This window comes from Phalacrocorax aristotelis, chromosome Z (assembly GCF_949628215.1).
Source record: "Phalacrocorax aristotelis chromosome Z, bGulAri2.1, whole genome shotgun sequence".
Taxonomy (NCBI): domain Eukaryota; kingdom Metazoa; phylum Chordata; class Aves; order Suliformes; family Phalacrocoracidae; genus Phalacrocorax; species Phalacrocorax aristotelis.
The window spans coordinates 18,973,494-18,995,764 of NC_134311.1; the positions used below are offsets into that span (position 1 = coordinate 18,973,494).

The 22,271-nt window shown below is 44.3% G+C and overlaps 2 protein-coding genes across 2 annotated transcripts in view; both read left to right on the forward strand.

Moving 5' to 3' along the window:
- The first annotated feature begins 4,607 nt into the window (after positions 1-4,607).
- On the forward strand, positions 4,608-20,503 carry CCDC112 (coiled-coil domain containing 112). The gene is given in 11 exon segments (XM_075078163.1): positions 4,608-4,777; positions 5,433-5,548; positions 7,606-7,727; positions 15,136-15,225; positions 16,473-16,548; positions 17,133-17,523; positions 18,340-18,756; positions 19,481-19,555; positions 19,557-19,577; positions 20,178-20,296; positions 20,377-20,503. Coding segments are annotated over 11 exon segments (1,509 nt in total). The 5' UTR covers positions 4,608-4,726; the 3' UTR covers positions 20,408-20,503.
- Positions 20,446-22,271, forward strand: part of PGGT1B (protein geranylgeranyltransferase type I subunit beta) — a 40,005-nt gene continuing 38,179 nt past the window's right edge. Inside the window, 1 exon segment of the mRNA XM_075078165.1 lies at positions 20,446-20,871. Coding sequence (XP_074934266.1) covers positions 20,732-20,871 — 140 coding nt within the window. The 5' untranslated portion in view covers positions 20,446-20,731.

Sequence of the window (22,271 nt, forward strand, 5' to 3'; positions counted from 1 at the left end):
TGCTTGCCAGGTCTAAGAAGGAAGGTATTTTGGAAGACTGGGACTTGAAATTAGAACTATCACCTTCATCACATTCCAAATGATTTTAAGAAAACCTTTGACGCTTAAGTAACACATTAGGAAACATTTGTGTGTTACTGGCATGCCCACTACCTCTTTTTGTGTGTTTCAAGTACAGTTGTGGGAAACATTTTCTTTTTCCTTTTGTGACAGGAAAGGGAGATGAGCACTGAGAGAATTACAGAAGATCCAAGAATGGGAGATGATATGAAAATACATGAAGAAAATCATGAGAACAGAAAAAAAGAGTTAAAGGATTGGAGGAAAAAAGGAAGGAATAGGATGAATTATTAAGAGATCAGATTCAGTTATCATTTCCCCAGTTATAAATCAGGAGAGAGTGAAGAACACTGAAATGGTGTGCTCCTGTTCATTTGGGACCCTTGGATCTCGCACGTGGGTTTGTTCAGGTTTTTTTCATTTTGCTTTTGGTCTTCCACTTCACTATTAGTGTGAAGACTTCAATCAGGGTTCAAATAAAAGTTTATTTTCTTGAAAGATATAGGCTCTGTTTTACAGAAAGGAAAGGAAATGGTAGTTTAGGTGAGCAGATATTTCTGTGGACATTATGATTACAGCTTTTTTTTATTCCTACCACCTACATTCTCCTACAAACATTTACTAAAACTAAGCTACTGATTCCAGGCCTCTTTATATATCTTGTACTTCCAGTTTCTTTGAAGATGTCTTCTACACAGAACAAAATGTGAAAGACAAGCTACCGTTCCTTGCTATCATGCCACCATGCAAAGTCCCTTCTACCTAAAGCACAGACTGAAGCAAAATTGAGTTAGGGTGAGTGGAATAGGCACTCATCTGGGGAACAGGAAAGAGATCTTCTATACTGCCACCGTCTAATCTGCAGCTCCTCGACTTCTGGGGCAAGTTAGGCACTGGTAGGACAAGGTACTGGGGGACACTGACACCGAGCTGCAGCTGCAGAGCAAGAAACCTTTGTATGTGCAGGCTGTCAGGTCTCCTAGCACTCCAGGACAGGACTCAAAGGGAGACAGGATGATCACTCTATCCTCATCAAATGAAGGGGAGCTGATGGTGCCAGTATGGGGCCAGGTGAGATCATCCTGTAAAGAGGGATAGAGACAGCCAAAGGACTGGGTTCAGGCTATATAACCTACAGACACTAAAGGCTTGCTGTCGGTTTCTGGAAAGAAAAAAATACAAAAACGATGCCTTTTAGGAGCTATCAGGTGCTTCTCAGATGACACCTGGTGGACAAAAACTGAAGAGATTAAAGCAGCCTGCCTTCACAGTGCAGAACTGTACCATCCCTGCTTGCATCTGCACTACTGCTGGTGTGTGTACCTATCAGGTGCCCTCCCTACTCTGCCTACCCCTGCAGAGTGCATTATTACAGTGCCCCAGAATAAGCACATATCATCCATGTACCTCTAACAGGATGGGGTTTTTTTCACCTTCTTACAATTTTTTTTTCATATTCTGGCTGATGCCTTGAGTTGTTTTAATTCTGACCTGTGAGTCTGAGGCTAGACTACAGCAGAGACATTGTTTTCAGAAATAAAAATTCAAGGAAAGCCCATGTTGTTTAGCAGCAACTGAGTGCTTTTATAGTCTAGGATACCTAGACAATTTTATGAATGCCTTCACAAGCAGATAGTTGTACCCATAGGGTTAAAGGCTTTGATAACTTCTGATCATTAATTTACCCTTTCTCTTTTAAACCACTTCCAGTTTGCTTCTCCAACACCAGCAGCTTTTCTGCTTGACACTTGAAAACTGCCTTAATGTGTTCTTGTTGAGAACTCAGAGATTACCCTCCAATAAACAAACAAAAAACCCAAAACCAAACAAAAACTACAAACAAAACAAAACAACAAAAAAACACAGCTCTGAGCTGACCTGGAGAGAAACATCTACTTAGAGGGGTCTTTCTTCTGGGGATCCACAGCCAGTGAGTGGTTGCTTATGCCACCTGGTAGGAGAGGTGGTTTCCTCAGGGATCTCATGGATGGGAATACAACATTGCTGTGCAGTCCTTTTTCTCTGTTTGGCTTGAAGGATTTCAGGGAAATGGGAGACACCGCTGAACCAATACTGTGATAGATAATGCCTCCTCCATAAAGGTAAGTGGCTGTGGTCAAATCTTTGATTGCTGGCATTGCATCTTCCAGGGTAACATTTTTTTTTCTGTTATTTGGCCTTTCTTGTTCTATGTATATCCAGTTCCTTTGAATATTAACAGCTTTTTCTTGGGGTACTTCCCTGCTTTATTTTTGTGCAAAATCTTGAAAGCTTTTATGAAGCAAAACACACACAGAAGTCAGGGATTTTCTAACCTCAAACAACAAACCAACCTGACAGAGTGAGTGTGGGAGAGGTCAGGATGTAATTATGCTACATAATTATCTAGCTTGTTTCTTCTGGATCTAGATTACCCATTTACAGAAGAAGTTCACAGAGGCCACCCAAGAGTTGTGGCACTGTATTTGGTCTGGCTGGGAGAGAGTTAACGTTCCTCACTACAGTCCACATAGAGCTGTGCTTTGTGTTTGTAGCTAGAAGGGTGTCCATACCCCTCCAGTGTCTGGGGTATTGCTGATCAGTGCTAGCACAGCGTCAGGGCTCTCTCTCCAATGCCTCCCCCAAAGCCACTGGGCTGGGGGTAGGCAAGAGGTTGGGAGGGGACACAGCCAGGGCAGCTGACCCCAACTGACCAAAGGGTTAACCCACACCACACAACATCGCGCTTAGCAATAAAAGCTAGGAAAAAGGCGGTGGGGGGGGTATTTGTTATTAAGGTGTTTTTCTTCAAAAGCAACCTCTAGGGGTACTGGGGCCCTACTTCCCCAGAAGTGGCTGGACTTCGCCTGTTGATAAGAAGTAGAGAATAAATCTTTTTGCTTTCCTTTACTTCCGCACGCAGCCTTTGTTTTTATTCATTAAACTGCCTTTATCTCTACCCATGGGTTTTTCATCTTATTCTCTCCCCACGCTGCTGAGGAGGGGGAGTGATAGAGCGGCGTGGTGGGCACCTGCTGGCCAGCCAAGGCCAAGCCACCACAGGCAGATTCTGGCTCAGGCAAGTCCTGCTCCAGAGAGGGAATGAAGTAATGTCCTGGCCTAGCTGAAAGCCGGGGTTCATTTTTATAACAGCACCACAACTTGGTGCCTGACTGCCCCCTCCCCTGGTGATTACAGTTAGAACTAGCCAAGCCTAGCTCTGCTCCGATACCTGAAATACTTCTGCAAGTGGTTTCTTTGTAAAGTCCTCAGGATTCTGAGTAACTCACAGGTAAAGTGTGTGGCAAACAATAATATAGATTGACCATGCAGAAATTGGTGAACTACTTAACAGCATCTGAACTCCACTACCATCAGAGCCACCATGTTGAACTGCTTGCTGAAAACAGGTGCCTGCTCTGGAGCAATCCCTTACCAGTTGTCAGTTTGCTGATCCTAGTAACCGAAGCCTTGGAAGGGCTGACAGTCACCAAAGGAAAGCAATACAAACATATTCTAGAAGACACATTTTTTCTGTGAAGGACAAGACAAAGAAGACTCTGAAACACTGCTGTAGAGAGAATACTTTTACAAGCCATTTCAGGTAGCAATCTGTGAGAACAATCCTCCTTAATTTATGCTGATGACTATTTTCAGGTTTTGAAATGTTCCCCTTTACTTGTTAATTCCTATTCAGCAAACACAAAGAGAACAAATGTAAGTGCAGTCATAAAATATAAAGAGGAAAAATATATCAGGAAAGTGCTCTTAAAAACATCAATTAGGCAATAAAGTGTCTTCAGCTTTGGCCATTTGGTTAGCATCTGTCAACACTTTTGTGTTCTGCAGCTGGGAAAACACCAGTTGGTAAAATCTCTTTAGCTAGCAAAGCCACTGCATGAATAGATTATTTCTATTCTGCAGAAATGTTAATTGGCCACTCATTAAAAGTTTGATTGGTATACGTGAGTGAAAAACAAGATCTTCAGAGTCCCCAAAATGTACTGAATATTGTGAAACTCTTTATGCCAGGATAATGAGGATATGTTCTGGTCTTCCTGAAGGAAGCAATCAAGACAAAACCTTAAACCCCAACATAACTGAAACCAGAGCCAGTAACAAGCGGGAAAGGGGAAAATAGCATTAGAACATATACGCAAGACAGATTAGTCAGTCATAGTCAAATTACAACCCCACATGGCTCTTCACTATTAGCAGCAGCCTGAGAGAACAGCGGGACACCCCACAGCCAGCACGGCTTGCTGCCACGCGTGTGGTGGACCTCTAGGTACGCAATTAGTCGTATACCGCAACAGCCCTCGGGCCGGGGCACCGCTGCCCGCCGGGGCTCCAGCCCGCCGCCCCGAGGGGACACCCACTTGCGACGCCCAGCCTGCGGCCCCAGCTCTCCGAGGCAACCGGGGCCTCTAACAGAACCGGCGGACAGCCGGGGTCCCTCCAGCCCACACGCCCCCGCCCCAGCGCGCGCACGCCCGCAGCGGCTTGGCGGCGGCGGCGACCCGCCTCACACAGGCGCCGTGCGGCTCGGAGGAGGCGAGGCAGACGCTCCGCGCAGAAACCCGCCTTCTTTCGGCCGAAATCCCGGGGTTTCGGGAGGCTGGAAGTGGCGGCACGCCGGGGCCTGTCCTGATCGCCGCCGGCGGGCCGGGACCGCGGTGCCGCCGACATGGCCGCGCTGGCGATGGCCGTTGCTGCGGCGGCCGCCGGGCAGCCAAAGGTAAAGGCCCGGCCCGGCCCTTCCCGCCGGGAAGGGGGAGTTCCTACGAGGTGTAGGCGTCAACGTTAAAAAGAAAGCTGCGGGAAGCGGCGCGGGTTCGCCGGGCTGGCCTCAGCAAGGTCGCTCCGTAACCTGAGCTGGCGGTTTCATAATCTGCGCTCGCAGCAGCAGCTCTGTTAAGGATGGCCAGGGTTGCTGTGAATAAAAACTGGTAATCTGCAAGGGACAGTAAGCAGATTTCAGAAGCTAAGCTAGTCCTTTTTTTGAACAAGATGAAATGGGGGTAATCTGCTAACCGTAGATTACATGCTTATAGCCAGGTAGGTGGTTACTCTGGCTCCTCAGACGCTGCCACGAGAGAGACAAGGCAATTGCCTTGATTTAGTATTGCAGTGTGGTGAGCAGCCTCTGGTAGAGTAAGCTGATGTTGCAGCCTTTCTGTTTTTCTCTTGAATGCATTTTTGTATAATCATCAGCTTGCCATCAGCCCTTGCTCCAGTTTTACACCTGTGTGACTTAAAATTAGTTGAATAGCGTCAGTATAGAACTGAAGTTAATGCTGTTACTCTGCACTGTGGTGGTGTCTGCTTAAAATTAACCAACCAGCATTTAAAAAGTATTGGTTTTGAATAATACTTCATTTTGTTATGTACAGAATGACAGCTGTTGCAGTACTGCGGGTGCTAGTCGACAAATTCAGTACCAGAAGATGAAAGCTGAACAAGCTAAAAAAATTGAATTCATAAGAACTGCAGAAAAGCTGAAAACTCAGTAAGTTAAACACTTTTATCGTGTTTTCACGCTGTTCTGGAGGTAACATAACACAAGGTTCATGGTAAGAATTTATGGTAATGAAGCCTTTAGGCTAAGATCTCCTTTTCAGGCGCTTAGCCCTGTTGTTCTAATTACCATTTGGACTTTGGTCAGTCATCTGTAGTAAGCTGTTACTACACTACATGCACAAAAAAGAGTGCATGTGGCATAATTGAGTTCTCAGTTTTCCTACTCAGCTATGCTTGCCCTTCTAAGGACCGAAAGCCTCTAAGACATGCCAACAAAAGGAGAGTTGCTGCAGCATTACAACAGCTTCCTCAGAGAAGATTGAACGTACTTAATCTAGAATACCTAGGCCACTGCTTTGGAAAATGGGGGTTCAAGACACCTGAGGCACATAAGTGATTTATATCTGTTTCTCCACATCCTGAGTAAGTGCTGTAACAACTGCACTGGCAGTTGAAAGACCAGGGAGGTTTCCTTTTGCACGGATGAGCTTTATGAGGAAGAGCTGATGTAGCCACCCAGCTGAAGGAGAGGTTTGTGGTTGTGAATCTGTAATGAACAGTGACACTTAAGTCTCACAGCAGTGTTTTATGCTGCCTGACTGAATTGGCTTCTCCTTAGAGGATCCTGAGTTATGGCTCAAAAAATGACTGCTGGGTAATGTAGACATTGCCAAGCAACTTCAAACAAGGCATGCCATTTAACTACAGTCATTGTCCTTCTGTAATTGTCCTCTGAAGGCTTCTAGCGCACCGTGTGTGGAGATTTGGGTCTAGGGTCTGCTCTCTACAGTCCAGTGGACAGCAAAGCATTTAGACTGTGAACCATAAACTGTACCCTATATGGTTCAAACCCCTATAGGAGCAGTAGTTTCCTGAAGAACAAGGCTGCTACTGAGAGAGATTCTTGGGCTGTTGGTAGTATTGGTTAACGTTGGGAATCCGACCAGATGTCTCTGTGCAATGTGGCTGTTCTGATCTCTAATGTCATGGCACCAAACTTCACAGATGTGCTTGGAGCTGCAGACACTTTGGCACGTACTCTTCTGAAGGTCAAACCCTAGCACCCTGCCTGGTTGTAGTAAGGCAAAGCACATCCCACTCTGTTCTACTCTAAAGCTTCTGACCTGAGTAAGAAAGCAAAATCATAGAATTGTTAAGATTGGAAAAGACCCTTAAGATCATCGAGTCCAACTGCTAACCTATCACTGCCAAGTCCACCGCTAAACCATATCCTCAAGTATCACGTCTACCCTTCTTCTAAATACCTCCAGGGATGGAAACTCAGCCACCTCCCTGGGCAGCCTGTTCCAATGTTTGACAACCGTTTCGGTGAAGTTTTTCCTAATATCCAACCTAAACTTCCCCTGGCACAGCTTGAGGCCATTTCCTCTCGTCCTATCGCTTGTTACTAGGGAGAAGAGTCCGACCCCTGCCTCGCTACAGCCTCCTTTCAGGTAGCCGTAGAGAGCGATAAGGTCTCTCCTTAGCCTCCTCCAGACTAAACAACCCCAGCTCCTTACAGCTCTCTGTACTATATGTAAAGCATAGTCAGTAAGGTAGCAGCTTTAATATCGTAAGTTAAATGCTAATGAACTTGAATTTGAAACTTCAGTTGCAGTAGTACTATTACTAATGTTAGGGCTGAGGGAATGTACTTGTTCCGTCTGTGCTGGGGCTCCACCTATGCGTGCAACTGCATTAATACAGCCTGTCTGTCCCAGTGCTTTCCGGTGAAAGCTCTCATAAAGCTCCCTGCTAGTGAGCATACGGATGAAATTTCAGACTGTTTCAGTGTGACTACCTGTCAGTGAGGTAATTTCCCTGTTAACTTCTTTCTCTTATTCAAGTCCTTGGGTTTCTTTGGTGTGTAGTGTTATAACTGCAGGAAGATTTTTCCTTGAAAACAGCTGTAGGAACAACCAGTGTTTTGTATAAAAATCTAAGACAGTCCTGTTGATACAGCCTTAGCTGGGTACTAACCTTGGAAAATCTTGGGGCTTTGCTAAGTATTCATGTCTTACTCAGTGTGGCAACCTTTTTTTCCAGGCTTGCAAGTATAGAAAAAGACAAAAACGGACATCTTTACAATAGGAAGAATGATTTCAGGGTAGAACACAGCATACTAGAGGAACTGGAACATACTATGGCTGTCAGCAGGAAAACTGAAAGTAAGTGGTGTTTTATTTGGGTGTTTTGTTTTACTTTTTTTTTTTTTTACTCTACTGTTGTTCGTTTAGACGGTTTTATAATCATGGGTACAGAGAGATTAGTTCAGGTGGAAGGTAGATGCAGATAAAAGTGTGGTATTTCATGATGTGTGCTGCTTATAACAAAGATGTCCACAATTCTCTTGCAAAAATCAGCAGGATAAATGTTTTGGGACTTACGTGTTATTAACTGTTTTCTTTTAATCTTTAATGTAGTAGTGCCACCCATGACCACTTGTCATGGTTCAGCCCCAGTCAGCAACTAGGACCACGCAGCCACTCACTCACTCCCCCCACCCCTGTGGGATGGGGCAGAGAATTGGAAGCGTAAAAGCAAAAAAAAACCCAAAAAACTTGTGGGTTGAGGTAAGAACAGTTTAATTATTAAAAATAAAATAAATATTATTATGATAATAATAAAAATAATAATAATAAAAAGGAAAAGGGAAAAAAAACAGAAACACAAGCGATACAACCGCTCACCAGCTGCCGACCGATGCTGCTGGTCCCCGAGCCGCGATTGCTGCCTGCCTCCCCCGGCCAGCTCCCCCCAGTTAACGTATTGGGCATGACATTACATGATATGGAATATCCCTTTGGCCAGTTTGGATCAGCTCCCTTAGCTGTGCCCCCTCCCCTCCCGGCTTCTTGTGCAGCCGGCAGAGCACGGGAAGCTGGAAAAGCCCTTGACTAGTACAAGCACTACCCAGCAACAACTAAAACATCGGTGTGTTATCAACACTGTTTTCATACTAAGTCCAGAGCACAGCACTGTGCCAGCTGCAGTGAAGAAGGTTAACTCTATCCCAACTAAAACCATGACAGTATCCACCCCTTATTCTATACCGTTTACATCATGCTCAGGTCCCATACTATCCAATACAACTTCAGTAACCCCTACCCACCTTCTCATCCTTCAACAGAATATACAGGTTTCATTTATCATTCCCCTTTGCCTGAGGCAGGAAGAACCCAGACTGTTTTCCCCAACGTATTTTTCATGTGCACTACAGGGACTCTGTCCCCTTCCACAGTACGACAGGGTTCTCATTGGGCAGGGCCAGCTCGACTGGCAGATCCCCTAGTGTTGACTAACCATGTGGCTTTTGCTAAGTGTGTATCCCAGTGTTTAAGTGTTCCACCCCCTATTGCTCTTAGTGTAGTTTTTAACAGTCCATTGTACTGTTCGATTTTCCGGGAGGCTGGTGCGTGATAGGGGATGTGATACACCCACTCAATGCCAAGCACTTCAGCCCAGGTGTCTATGAGGTTGTTTCAGAAATGAGTCCTGTTGTCTGACTCAATTCTCTCTGGGGTGCTGTGTCGCCACAGGACTTGTTTTTCCAGACCCAGAATAGTGTTCCTGGTGGTGACATGGGGCATGGGGGGGGTGTGTTTCCAGCCATCTGGTGGTCACTTCCACCATTGTAAGCACATGGCGCTTGCCTTGGTGGGTCTGTGGGAGTGTGATATAGACAATCTGCCAAGCCTGCCCATATTTATATTTCATCCATCGTCCCCCATACCACAGAGGCTTTACCCGCTTGGCTTGCTTGATTGCAGCACATGCCTCACATTCATGGATAACCTGCGCAGTAGCGTCAAGTCCACCCCTCGATCGCGAGCCCACCTGTATGTTGCATCTCTCCCTTGACGGCCTGAGGTGTCATGGGCCCACCGAGCTAGAAATAATTCACCCTTATGCTGCCAGTGCAGATCCACCTCAGCCACTTCAATCTGAGCAGCCTGATCCACATGCTGGTTGTTTTGATGTTCTTCAGTGGCCCGACTCTTGGGGACGTGAGCATCCACATGACGTACCTTTACAACCAGGTTCTCTACCCGGGCAGCAATATCTTGCCACAATCTGGCAGCCCAGATGGGTTTGCCTCTGTGCTGCCAGTTGTGCCGCTTCCACTGCTGTAACCAGCCCCACAAGGCATTTGCCACCATCCAGGGGTCAGTATAGAGATAGAGCACTGGCCACTTTTCCCGTTCAGCGATGTCTAAGGCCAGCTGGATGGCCTTTACCTCTGCAAACTGGCTCGATTCACCTTCTCCTTCAGCAGTTTCTGCTACTTGTTGTTTAGGACTCCATACAGCAGCCTTCCATCTCCGGTGCTTTCCCACAAGGCGACAGGACCCATCAGTGAACAGGGCATACTGCTTCTCCTTTTCTGGCAGTGTGTTATACAGTGGGGCTTCTTCAGCATGTGTCACCTCCTCCTCTGGTGATAATCCAAAATCTTTGCCTTCTGGCCAGCTCATGATCACTTCCAAGATTCCTGGGCAACTGGGGTTTCCTACTCGAGCCCGCTGGGTGATCAGTGCAACCCATTTACTCCACGTAGCATCAGTTGCATGGTGTGTAGAGGGGACGTATCCTTTGAACATCCAGCCCAGCACTGGCAGTCGGGGTGCCAAGAGCAGCTGTGCTTCAGTACCAACCGCTTCTGAAGCAGCTCAAAACCCTTCATATGCCGCCTTTATCTCTTTTTCAGTGGGAGTATAGTGGGCTTCGGACCCTCTGTATCCCCAACACCAAAACCCTAGGGGTCAACCTCGGGTCTCCCCTGGCGCTTTCTGCCAGAGGCTCCAGGTAGGGCCATTCTCCCCGGCTGCAGTGTAGAGCACATTTTTTACATCTTGTCCTGCCCAGACTGGCCTAAAGGCTACTGCATGAACTACCTCCTGTTTAATTTGTTCAAAGGCCTGTTGTTGTTGCCCCATTTGAAATCATTCTTCTTCCAGGCCACTTGATAGAGAGGGCTTACAATCAGACTACAATCTGGAATATGCATTCTCCAAAAACCCACAATGTCTAAAAAAGCTTGTGTTTCTTTTTTGCTAGTTGGTGGAGACATGGCTGCTATTTTGTTGATCACATCCATTGGGATCTGACAACATCCATCTTGCCATTTTATTCCTAAGAACTGGATCTATTCTGTGGGTCTCTTTACTTTGTTTTATGGCAAAGCCATCTTTCAGAAGGATTTGGACTGTTTTCTTCCCTTTCTCAAAAACCTCTACTGCTGTGTTGCCCCATATGATGATGTCATCAATGTATTGCAGGTGTTCCAGAGCCTCACCCTGTTCTGGTGCAGTCTGGATTACTCAATGGCAAATGGCAGGACTGTGTTTCCACCCCTGGGGCAGTCAATTCCAGGTGTACTGGATGCCCCTCCAAGTGAAAGCAAACTGTGGCCTGCACTCTGCTGTCAGAGGGATTGAGAAGAATGCATTAGCAATATCAATTGTGGCATATCACTTGGCTGCCTTTGACTCCAGTTCGAATTGAAGTTCTAGCTCGTCTGACACGGCAGCACTCAGTGGAGGAGTGACTTTGTTCAGGCCACAATAGTCCACTGTTAGCCTCCACTCTCCATTAGACTTCTGCACTGGCCATATTAGACTGTTAAAAGGTGAGTAAGTCTTGCTGATGACTCCTTGGCTCTCCAGTCGGTGAATGAGCTCATGGATGGAATCAGGGAGTCTTGGTTCGTGCGATATTGCCGCCAGTGCACTGTTGTGGTGGCAATCGGCACCTGTTTTTCTCTGACCTTCATCAACCCCACAGCAGAAGGGTCCTTCGAGAGGCCAGGCAAGGTAGAGAGCTGCTTAATTCCCTATGTTTCCAAGGCAGCTACACCAAAAGCCCACCTGTAGCCTTTTGGGTCCTTGTAATAGCCTCTCCTGAGGTAGTCTATGCCAAGGATGCATGGAGCCTCTGGGCCAGTCACAATGGGGTGCTTTTGCCACTCATTCCCAGTTAGGCTCACTTTGGCCTCCAATACAGTTAGCTCTTGGGATCCCCCTGTCAATCCAGCAATGCTGATGGGTTCTGCCCCTGTATAGTTTGATGGTATTAGGGTGCACTGTGCGCCGGTGTCCACTAAAGCTTTACACTCCTGTGAGCTGGATGTGCCAGGCCATCGGATCCACACAGTCCAGTAAGCCCGGTTATCCCTTTCCTCCACCTGGCTGGAGGCAGGGCCCCTCTAGTCCTGATCATGGCATTTGCAACTCACTTCCTCTAAATATGGATCACAAGTGTCTCTATTAGGATCAGAAATAAAATCAGCGCTTCTGCTCCTCTGTCTGGGGAATTGCTTGCTGGAAACTGGAGCAGCAGCTCTCCTGGAAGAACCCCCATGAGTGATTATTCTTCCTTGCAACTCATGTACCCATGCCTCTAGGGTCGAGGTAGGTTTTCCATCCCACTTCTTCATGTCCTTTCTGTGGTCACGCAGTTAAAACCATAGGGTGCCCTGTGGTGTGTATCCTCTCTCTTGAGCCAAGGGACGCTTACTCCTAATGGCTGAGATACTGGTACGTACTGGTGGGGAGTAGGACATATCTTTGAATTGCTGGAACTCCCAGGATAGTTTCTCCACAGCCAAGATGAGGGAGGAAGAGATATTTTCTTTGTAATCCTGGAGTTTATCCATCACCTCCGCCACCATTGGTGCCTCGTCATCTTTCCAGGACGTTACTGCGAATGAGTTCCCATGTGTCAGTGGTGCGCTCTGTACAAACTTCCGCCACATGGGTTGTGTGCACTGGGCTTCATCTGGACCTTTGGATGACTGATGATCGTCTAGGTCACTATAAATCACCTCAAGCATGGTTAGTTCCCTCACGTACTGGATACATTTCTCCATGGTCATCCATTTTCCAAGGTGATATACAGTATCTTCCTTGAAGGGGTACCTTTCTCTCACAACGGACAGGAGTCACCTCCAGAGGCTGAGGGCTTGTGCCCCTTTTCCAAATGCTGTGTCAATGCCCCCTTCCCTAGAGAGGGATCCCAGTTGTTTGGCTTCCTTCCCCTCTAATTCCGGACTGCTGGGCCCATTATCCCAGCATCAGAGCATCCAGGTGACAATGTGCTTACCTGAATGATGGCCGAAATCTTTTCGCACATCCCGCAACTCACTAAAGGATAGGGATCGGATGGTCTCTGTTTCTTGTACAATTTCTTCCTCCTCCTCTCGTGATGGCCCTGCTCTTCCATCATCTCTTTCTAAACAAGTTGACTTTCTCTTCCAGGATTTCTTCTTGTGTAAAGGGGCTACTGATACTGGCACGGGTTGGTCCTCTGATTCAGTTGCAACGCTTGTCACCGGGGTTGGAGTAGCTGCAGTGTCTTGTCATGGGGGTTTGAGTGGCCACAGTGCTTGTCACTTTCCTTGTCTTTGTCTTTTTAGATCCAGAGGCCTTCTTTTCCCCTTGGGGGTACTGAATAATGTTAAACAGGGCTTGGTAGGCATGTGCCAGGCCCCAGCACATGGCAGTGATTTGTATCTCTCTGGAATTGCCAGGGTGACAGCATACTTCCTCCAAATAGTCTACTAATTTTTTAGGATTCTGCACTTGTTCAGGAGTGAAGTCCCACAACACTGGGGGTGCCCACCGTCTTAGGCATTTGCCCATACTGTCCCACATACCCTGCCATGCATAGCTATCGAGCCTTGGGGCAGATCTCTGGATGATGTTCCTAAATTCCTGATTAACCTTAGACAGAACTGAAACTGTCTGCCAAAGCAATACCAACAGATGTATCTTTAACTACCCAAGGATGTTCAAGATACTGAAAAGTTGTTGTAATGAAGGAGGAGGCATTATAGAAGATGGTAGCTAAGGTGCCATTCTGTATTTCCTCCGTAAAAAACCTCTCAGAGGAGGAGATATAATTGCTAATTGGCTCCATGAGGTGGTACCCCAAGTACAGTAACAGCTTCCATGCAAGACCAATAATGCTCAAGGCCAGTGTTTTAATAACAACCTTCCCAGGCAAAACATCTCTAATCACTGCAGAGCACAGCAAACTACAAAAACCAACAGCAATTTTTAATGTGTACTTCAAAATCAGCATGGTGTAGGCTGGACCAACTAATACTGAGAAAGATGAATCAACGCTGTGCCCAGCAACTGTTATTATCTCAAACCCTTTGTGCCCTGCGTTGGGCACCAAAAAGGACTGTCGTGGTTCAGCCCCAGTTGGCAACTGAACACCACGCAGCCGCTTGCTCACTCCCCCCACCCCTGTGGGATGGGGGAGAGAGCCACGATTGCTGCCTCCCTTCCCCGGCCAGCTCCCCCCAGTTAACATACTGGGCATGACATTACATGATATGGAATATCCCTTTGGTCAGTTTGGATCAGCTCTCTTAGCTGTGCCCCCTCCCCTTCCGGCTTCTTGTGCAGCCGGCAGAGCACGGGAAGCTGGAAAAGCCCTTGACTAGTACAAGCACTACCCAGCAACAACTAAAACATCGGTGTGTTATCAACACTGTTTTCATACTAAGTCCAGAGCACAGCACTGTGCCAGCTGCAGTGAAGAAGGTTAACTCTATCCCAGCTAAAACCATGACACAACTTCAGCAGAAAAATACCGTTTTAGAAACTTGGAATCAATTTTTTGTGTGTATTACAAAATCTAATGTAGTCTAGCTAAGGAACAATAAATATATACTTACTGAAACATAAGTTTTTATAAACTGCTGCCTTTTAATATACTTTTAAATTGTGTTTGCATTTTTCAGATTTGTAGATAATGAATATTCCGTCTAAAAAGTGCTGTGTGATGGTACACAATATCCGTTCTACATACAGACTAATTAAATACTTAAGGAAAAAAAGTGACTCGCTGGTCACAGAAAGAACATAGGTTCTTTCAAAAGTAATCAAATCCTGCTATGCCTTCTGATAAAGATGATCAAAAGAAAATAAGCTGAAGAAGGGAAAGGACATGTAAAGACAACTAAAACTACACTTACCTTACAAACTTATATGAGTTTTAATGTGTGTCTTTTCATTAAGGGAACTTATCATATCCTTTACATCTTGCAATTCTTAAGAAATGTAAATATTTCTGAGGAGTGACTAAGCTAAAAAGTTCAGAAAACTTTCCAGGGGTGAGAAGCGAGCATGGAACTACGGATGGAGCTACTGTTGTGAGATAATAAAGATGACAAAGGTGAGAGGTGTAAGGCACTACATGTGAGGTGTGAAGGGCTGTTAGAGTATGATCTTTGGGCAGATACTAGAACCCCCAAACTCCCCATTACTGTGTTCTGGTCTTTCAGCATGATCTATGTGCTTCTACACTTTCTGTGGTCTCAGCAGGAACTATTAGGGTCATGTCTTAGGTAAATTTTGTTACATTTACATCTTGGACCCGATAAGATTTGGAGAATATTGTCTGTGCTCAGTATGATGACAATTTCTTATGATCAAACAGAATTTGTGTCCCTGCTTAGATGAAATCCCCAGTTTATTTCAGACACTTCATTGCTCTTGTTCTCTTATTTGAATTTAATGCACAGAGAAACCATTAGAACTATCAGCACCTTATTTTGTTTAACAGAGGGTAAAATCCTGCAGCAGCTATCAAAAATACAAAATTATGTGAAGAGACTTCAGCAACAATTAAAAGACGTGAAGCCTACACCAGAATGTAAGTTGTGACGACAGATTTAAAAACGTTTTCCTCTACAGGCAGGTTTCTTGCACAGTTGGGCTTATGATTCTCTTGCAGACTTCTCCAGTCTGCTTTTTCCAGGAATCTGGGAAGGGAAGAATGCAGAAAAGTAAGAAATGGTGAAAGATTGTGCAGTTGGAAGTGGTATGGGTTTGTTTCTTCAGGCTGTTGAAAGCCAGGTATTTTCTGTATGTAACTCTTTGCCTTACATAAAATACAATTCATATTCTAGTGCCATTTAGGTATAGCTCCCTTTCATCTGGTAAAAGGTCACAGAGTAGGGTCTACAGGGAACTCATTTCTAGCCGTCCACATGGCTTGAAGTGTAAGTTGGAATGTTCTGTGGAAGATGCTGAAACAACTCGGTCTGTTTGGATGTTTTGAAACTTCTGGGAAATAGGCACTGAAAGAACCACTCTTCTGTGATGCTCTAGTACCTCGTGTGGAGCTCAGGCAGAAGTCCTGCTACTAGCTGAAGGCTTTCTGATGCTAGATTAAATGTACCTCATTTCATTTATTCAGTATCTATTCTATTAAAAAATGCATTATCTCCTTAAGCTGTCAGTAAAGATACCAAGAACTAACAAGGCATGAAAGCTGAACTAAGAGCTTTAGATGACATAACTCAACCAATTTTGTTTATTTTTTAAGGCCAGGTTAGTTAAACTATGTGTTCAATATGTGTCCATTCAGATGTTGTGCTGGTTTAAAAAAGGTTCTAAAACATATTTCTACCATTGCAAAATAGACCTCTAGACAGCTGTATTACCATCTTTCTCTGATGTTTCTTTGTTAGCTTTGTTAAAGTAGTGACCTGTAGATTAAATAGGATTGCTGCAGTCTGGTGTAAACCAAAGATTTGAGTGTGCATCTTAAGTCACCAACTGCATGGTTATAAAAAACAGAAGTGGAAACTCTTTAGGAGAAGGCTGCGTTATTCTGTGAATCAGTTGAAGGTCACTCAGAACGAGACTTGTTTAATGGAAATAAACATTTATACTGGGATTTGCATCCAGCTAGCTAAATCAGTGTGAAATCACACCTTTTGAATAAATGAGAGTCTGTCTTCTAAGGCAGAGATGGAAATGCATGCTTTTTTGTACTCTGAAGTAACAGTGTCCCAGAAGTCTCTGCAAGTGCCTACATTTTTGGGCAGTGCTGAATTACTGTTAAATACTGTCAACTTATTAAGTGTTATGCTCTTTTCTTCTTTTCCTTTTTAGTTGTGGACAAGCTCAAAGAAATGATGGAAGAAGCTGAAAATGCAGTCAATGCTTTTAAAGAGGAACAGAGGCAAATGTATGTTTATACATGATTCAGCTACAAGAAAAAGTGCTTTTGTAAGACACAATGAAAACTTTGCATTAATCAAGTAAATTATTCTTTTGATTTACTCTGTTGCTAGCGATTCCTATGGTATGTAAATCAAAACTCAAACTATCAATATTAGAATCTAGATAAACAGCCTTTTAGGGAGGCTGTTTGTATAGCTATTGCAGTGATCCAGTGTAACGATGAATTGCCTGTGAAAAGGCTTCTCAGAGAAAAGCCGCAGAAAAGATTATTAGGTCATGGTTTTTTTGTTGTTGCTATTGTTTTGTTTTTTAAGTGGGTGGGGTTTTTTTCCATTCTCTCTACTGGTGTCAGGTGTTTGAATGCCATAAATGTGTGCTTTCCCTAAAAGGGTAACCTAAGTGTGGTTGTGTAGTGCTTTATTATGGGATCATTACAACTGTGCTGTCATCTGTGTTAACACTTCAGTTCTTAATCTTTGAACAATAGCTTTTGTGTGGCATTGAACAGTTCCAAAATTCATGCTTGGTGAATAAGCAATGAATACTGGAGTTTTTTTCTTACATTTGAGAGTTTGTTCTTTTTTTCAGATATGAGCGGCTTGTGAAGGAGGAAAAAATTGCCATTAATGAGCTCAGTGTCTTTGAGAGAAAAGTGGGACTGTGGGCGTTAGGCAGCTCAACAACCAAAAAAGGTTTGAAATTACCATCAGCCAGGGTCTCAGTTGATAAAACACTTGAAAATCATCTACCTGAAGAAGTAGTAGAGTTTGAAAGATTTCTTCAGCGAACAGGAGGGCGGCAGGGAGGCTGGGATGATTATGATTATCAAAATTTTCTGCAAGTATGGACAAAACACAAAGGAAGGCTATCTTATGTGGATGAAGCCCTTGCGTATCTCTGTGGAAGAACAAAAGAAGATATTGAACAACATGACAGATGGTATCGAGAATTTCTAATTTTCCATGAAAGAAAGAAAGAGGTAAAATAATCCCTCTAGGGCTTTTGTAGCATTAAGAAAAAGTACTTATTTTTAAAATGCATGCATTTCTTATTTTTGTGTTTGTTTCTCTGGTGATGGTGCTAGGTGGATTTCTGTTACAGTTGATGGTGTATAACCGAAGCCTTTAGCATCCTCAACTTGCCAAAAATATTTGTCTTACCGAATTACCAATAAGCATAGACCTAACAACTTACTGAAGTGGGCTGTGTATTGCCAAAGTATATGTTAAAGGCTTTTGATGGCAGTCGTCCAGAAAGTTAGATGCCAATCCTAGAGCAGTAAGTGATCCTATCTGAAATTGCAGTTCTAATTATACCTGTCCCTAAGAATATTTGTCCCACTGTATAGGCAATATACCTCTGCCATACTGACATAGAGAACTATGATTCCTTCAAGAACTATTCATCTGAGTAATAAAAGATACACTGACAGAAACTGAATTATAAAATAGTAATTGGAATTGTTAATTTGAAGAAAAAAATTAAGACCTGAAATACGTTTGCATTAAAAAAAGCATATTACACCAACATTAATAACTACTCCAAGGTAATATGAATGCTGTAACTTCAGTAATTTTAGCAGGCACATATTAAAGCTGCCTGTGTCATCCATAAAAGTAGGAAAAAAGATCAGGAGAAAGGAGACATTTTTTTTGCCTTAAGTTTTGCCCTTAGTAGACTTCTAATTCCTATCAGCAGTTTATATCCTTGGAGTGTATGTTTTCATCAGACCGAATAAAGAGAATGTGTAAAATTTTCATTAAAACCTTTTTTTTTCCCTGCTGTTCTCTCGCAGTCAATTAAGAAGTGGAAAGAAAAGCAGATGCAAGAAAAAGAAGGAAATTTGAAGGAGAAAGAGGAATCAGAAAAAAAGCTCAAGGAAAAATGGCTACAGCATGAAGAAGCTCAGAAGCAGAAAACAGAAGAAGAAAGAAGAAGACAACAAGCAGCAATTGAAGCGTGGAAGAAACAGAAAGCAATAGAATTTGCAACGGAACAAGCATCACAACTAAAACTAGAAGAAGAGAAGGAGAAAAAGCAACAGAAAGAACGCCAGCGCCAATGCCAGATGAAATTACTGTTGGAAAGGTATACCTTGCAGAAGAAAGAAAAGGAGGAACTTGAGAAGCTTGAAGAGGAGAAGAGAGAGAAAGCTGAAAAGGAGGAAAGGAAGAGAATTGCTGCAGAAGAAATTACTAAGTTTCAAGAGCGTGTCCGTAATTACATCTCCAGTTATGCATGTTGTTCTAAATACACCTACTTCCTCCTATTATATACTCTGTTAAACACTTTTAAAAATCCTTAATACCCATGTTTCATTAACTATTTTTGATTCACTAGGAACAGCAGCATGTTACTTACAAGAAACAGTATGAAACTTTATTCTAGACAAAGATGTTGCTTTTCCTCAGTATCTTAAATTCTACAGGTTTATTCAAGCCCGTATTTTTTTCTACATATAGAAGTGGTTTTATTTACTTCACTGTGAAAATGTTTGGGAAAAACAACTTAGGCTGTGTTGCTCTCCATGCTATAGAAAACATGAAAAGACCTGATTGTTGTATGCAGGTATGAAATAAAAAGAGATGCTTAGGATCCTGCAGGTTTCAGTAGCTGTAACGTCAAGTTAGATCCCATCTCAGTGTAAATCCAATTACTGGAGAACCAATACTACTGTCAGCATTCACACTAGAGTTAATTTTTGTAAACAGAGATTAAACCACTGCAATCCTTTTTTTTTCAATACTGTGTAACTATACTTTGTCCAGGACAAGCTGTGTAGCGAGTAAGCTATCTAGTGTAACTTTTTATTCTGTACTATGACAAAGCAATTTCAAAACAAAAAAATTAACTGTGAAAAGGGTGTGTATATATTTTGTTACAATATGTTCTACTTCCAAGGATAAGTTTGCTTTTCCATTTGTTGTTTGTTTCAGGATGTACATAAACTGGAGCTAAGGATTCTACAAAAACAAGCTAAAGAAGGAGAGAAACAAGAAAAAGAAAAAAAGGTTGGCAAAGTTAAGAGAGAAGGTAACATTTCTTTTTTTAACCTGAGGTGGTTGTTTAAACAGCCTTTTTCCTCATTGCTCTAAAAAGCAATTATTTTTACTTATCTAAATGGTTGATGAAGGGAAAAAATTTAAATAGTAAGTTGTGCTCATTATCAGGAGACAAAAATGCAGCAGCCATAGTCGTTCTTGTGTTTAAAAAAAAAAAGGGGGGGAGCGTGTAAAGAAAAAAGGCAGGAGATAAATAAATGGTCTCCTGGCAATATTTGTTCTGGGGAAGGCCTATAGGTCATACAGGTGAGCTGCAGTATGGGTGATGGTTTCATTAAATGGTTTTCTATCATTAGTTAACTAAGTAGGCAGGTTCCAGAAGAGCTTTGGGAATATTGTCTGGGTTCTTAGCAATTAACCTTTTAAATGACCAATGAGGGCAAACAGTTGTTGCCCCTCTTACTGGTGTTCATGTTTCTGCCATTTCTTGTGATAGTGCAGCAGGAAAAGCCTCTGGCTAGCCAACTGTATTTTGTTTACTCCACACCTATTCATATGATGAAAACCTAATGAGTGTATGTAACTCATTCTTTGATCAATAAAATAGCCCAATATTTTGTTTCACTCTGAGGTCGAGGTTCACATCACCAGAGACCAGTCCAGGTTGTACAGACCTACCACGGGCTGGGAGGAACGCGTGAAAGAGGTCGCACCAACAGCTTCAAAACTGCTTTTACGAGCTCCTCATAGGTGAGAACAATTATGGATGCGTGGTATAACAAAAATACAGTTCTATATGACCTCTTTATGCTTTTTTGCCTTGTTTTTAGAGCTTCTCCAGCCTGGTGGCAAGGATTATAGATGAGCACGGGCCTGTCCCTGTCGCACGGGAATGACTTCCTTGCTTGTGAAGCGGCCAGCAGTCCTCTGGAGTCGTCACATTTACTTGATGCCATGATGTGTATTATATTTATGTTGTTCGAAAAAGAGCGGGATTTGAAACGCCGCCTGTCAGACGGGCAGGGTTGGCGTGACGCCACGTATTTCCGTTTGCGTGACAGGCAGCGGCCGGCCGCCGCCGGCAGTGACGTCTCGGGGGCAGGGCGGGGCGGGGCGGGGCGGGGCGGGGCGCGGCGCAGTGGCGCCTGACGCGATCGGGGCGCGCCGGGCGCGGGCGGCGGCAAGATGGCGGAGGCGGCGGCGGAGTTGTCGTCGTGCCCGGAGGAGCCTGAGCGGCTAGAGTTCCTGCGCGAGCGGCACGTGCGGTTCTTTCAGCGCTGCCTGCAGATCCTGCCCGAGCGCTACTCTTCCCTGGAGACCAGCAGGTAGCGGACGGGGCCCGCCGGGGCGGCGCGGGCACCGACGCCCTTCGCGCCCGCCCCCCCCCCCCCCCCCCCCCGCCCGCCGCGGTTGATGCGGGGGTCTAGTCGGGGATCGCTTGGGCTCCCACGTATCCACGAGGGAAGCCTTGTGGATCCTTGTAATTTCTTTTTCAGACCTGTGTTTCGCTCTTCTAATCCACGCTGGAAGCCGATTTTAAAATAAATTACTCCAGCCGTCGGTGGCTCGAGGTCAGCATGCAGAAGGCTCTTGTTTATGTAATAGGAATAACGCAAATCTTCGTTAGCTAGTGTAAGAGTTAACGTACTAGTGAAGAATGCTCCTCGCTTTGAATTGGAGGGACGCTTGTCCCTGCAATGGCGTCAGAATGCATTTATTTAAGATTCTTGAAGCCTTCGCGTCACACAGTCAGTCGCATCTGAGGCACAAAAGGATCGATAATTTGTCAAGTGGCACTTGACAAAAACTTGGAGACATGTAGAGGGTTTGATCTCTTAGTCGACCAATAAAATCATCAGATGCTTTTCACTTTGTAGTCTCCTGCAAGTCATGCTGTGAAGAGTGCTTAATGGCTTTGAGCAAGTCTTCCTGCTAAATCAAGCTTTGTTTCACTGGAGAGTACAAACACATGACAAAAACACTTAAGGATTAGTTATGGATAGCACCGAACTGCGCATGGAATGACACATAACTTTATATTCAAAAGGAAAGTTAGAAATTTTGATTTCAGAGATATGTATAATTTTTTCATTAAGAATTAGGTGATGTTTCAGTGTACTTTGTCAGTTATTTTAAATGACAGCAAGAGGCAGTCTAGGCATGCATACTCTTAATTTTTTCTAGGCATTAAAGCTACAGTAACGTGCAGATGTATTAGAACATAAAGTGAAGGGCTAACCTTAGGCACAGTGACGTGGGGGGAAAGGCTAAATAACTGGGGTCTGTTCACTTCCTAGATGTAGATCAGATCCGAGAGGAGGGAGGATCTGATCACAGTCCTCCATTACCAAGAAACTAGTTACAGAAAGATGGAGGTGCACCCTTGACAAGGGAGCATGGTGGCAGGGCAGGAGGCTGAGGGAATGAGTCGCTTCAGGTAAAATTGCCTGGGTGTAGGAATAACGTTCTTCACCATTAGAGCAGTAACCACAAATAGGTTGCCCAGCGAAGTGCTGGAGTCTCCCTTGATGACTTGGCTTGTCAGGGTCCTGGGTCATCTTGCCTAAGGCCCCACTTTCCACAGAAGGTGGGACCAGTGATCTCCAGAGGCCCTTGGCAACCTAGACATTTCTGTTCCGTGATTTACATTGCCATGCTGACGCAGTTTGGCACTGAGCTGAAACAGAGCCTTTAGCTTAGGTGAAGGCTCCCCCAGTCTTACTGG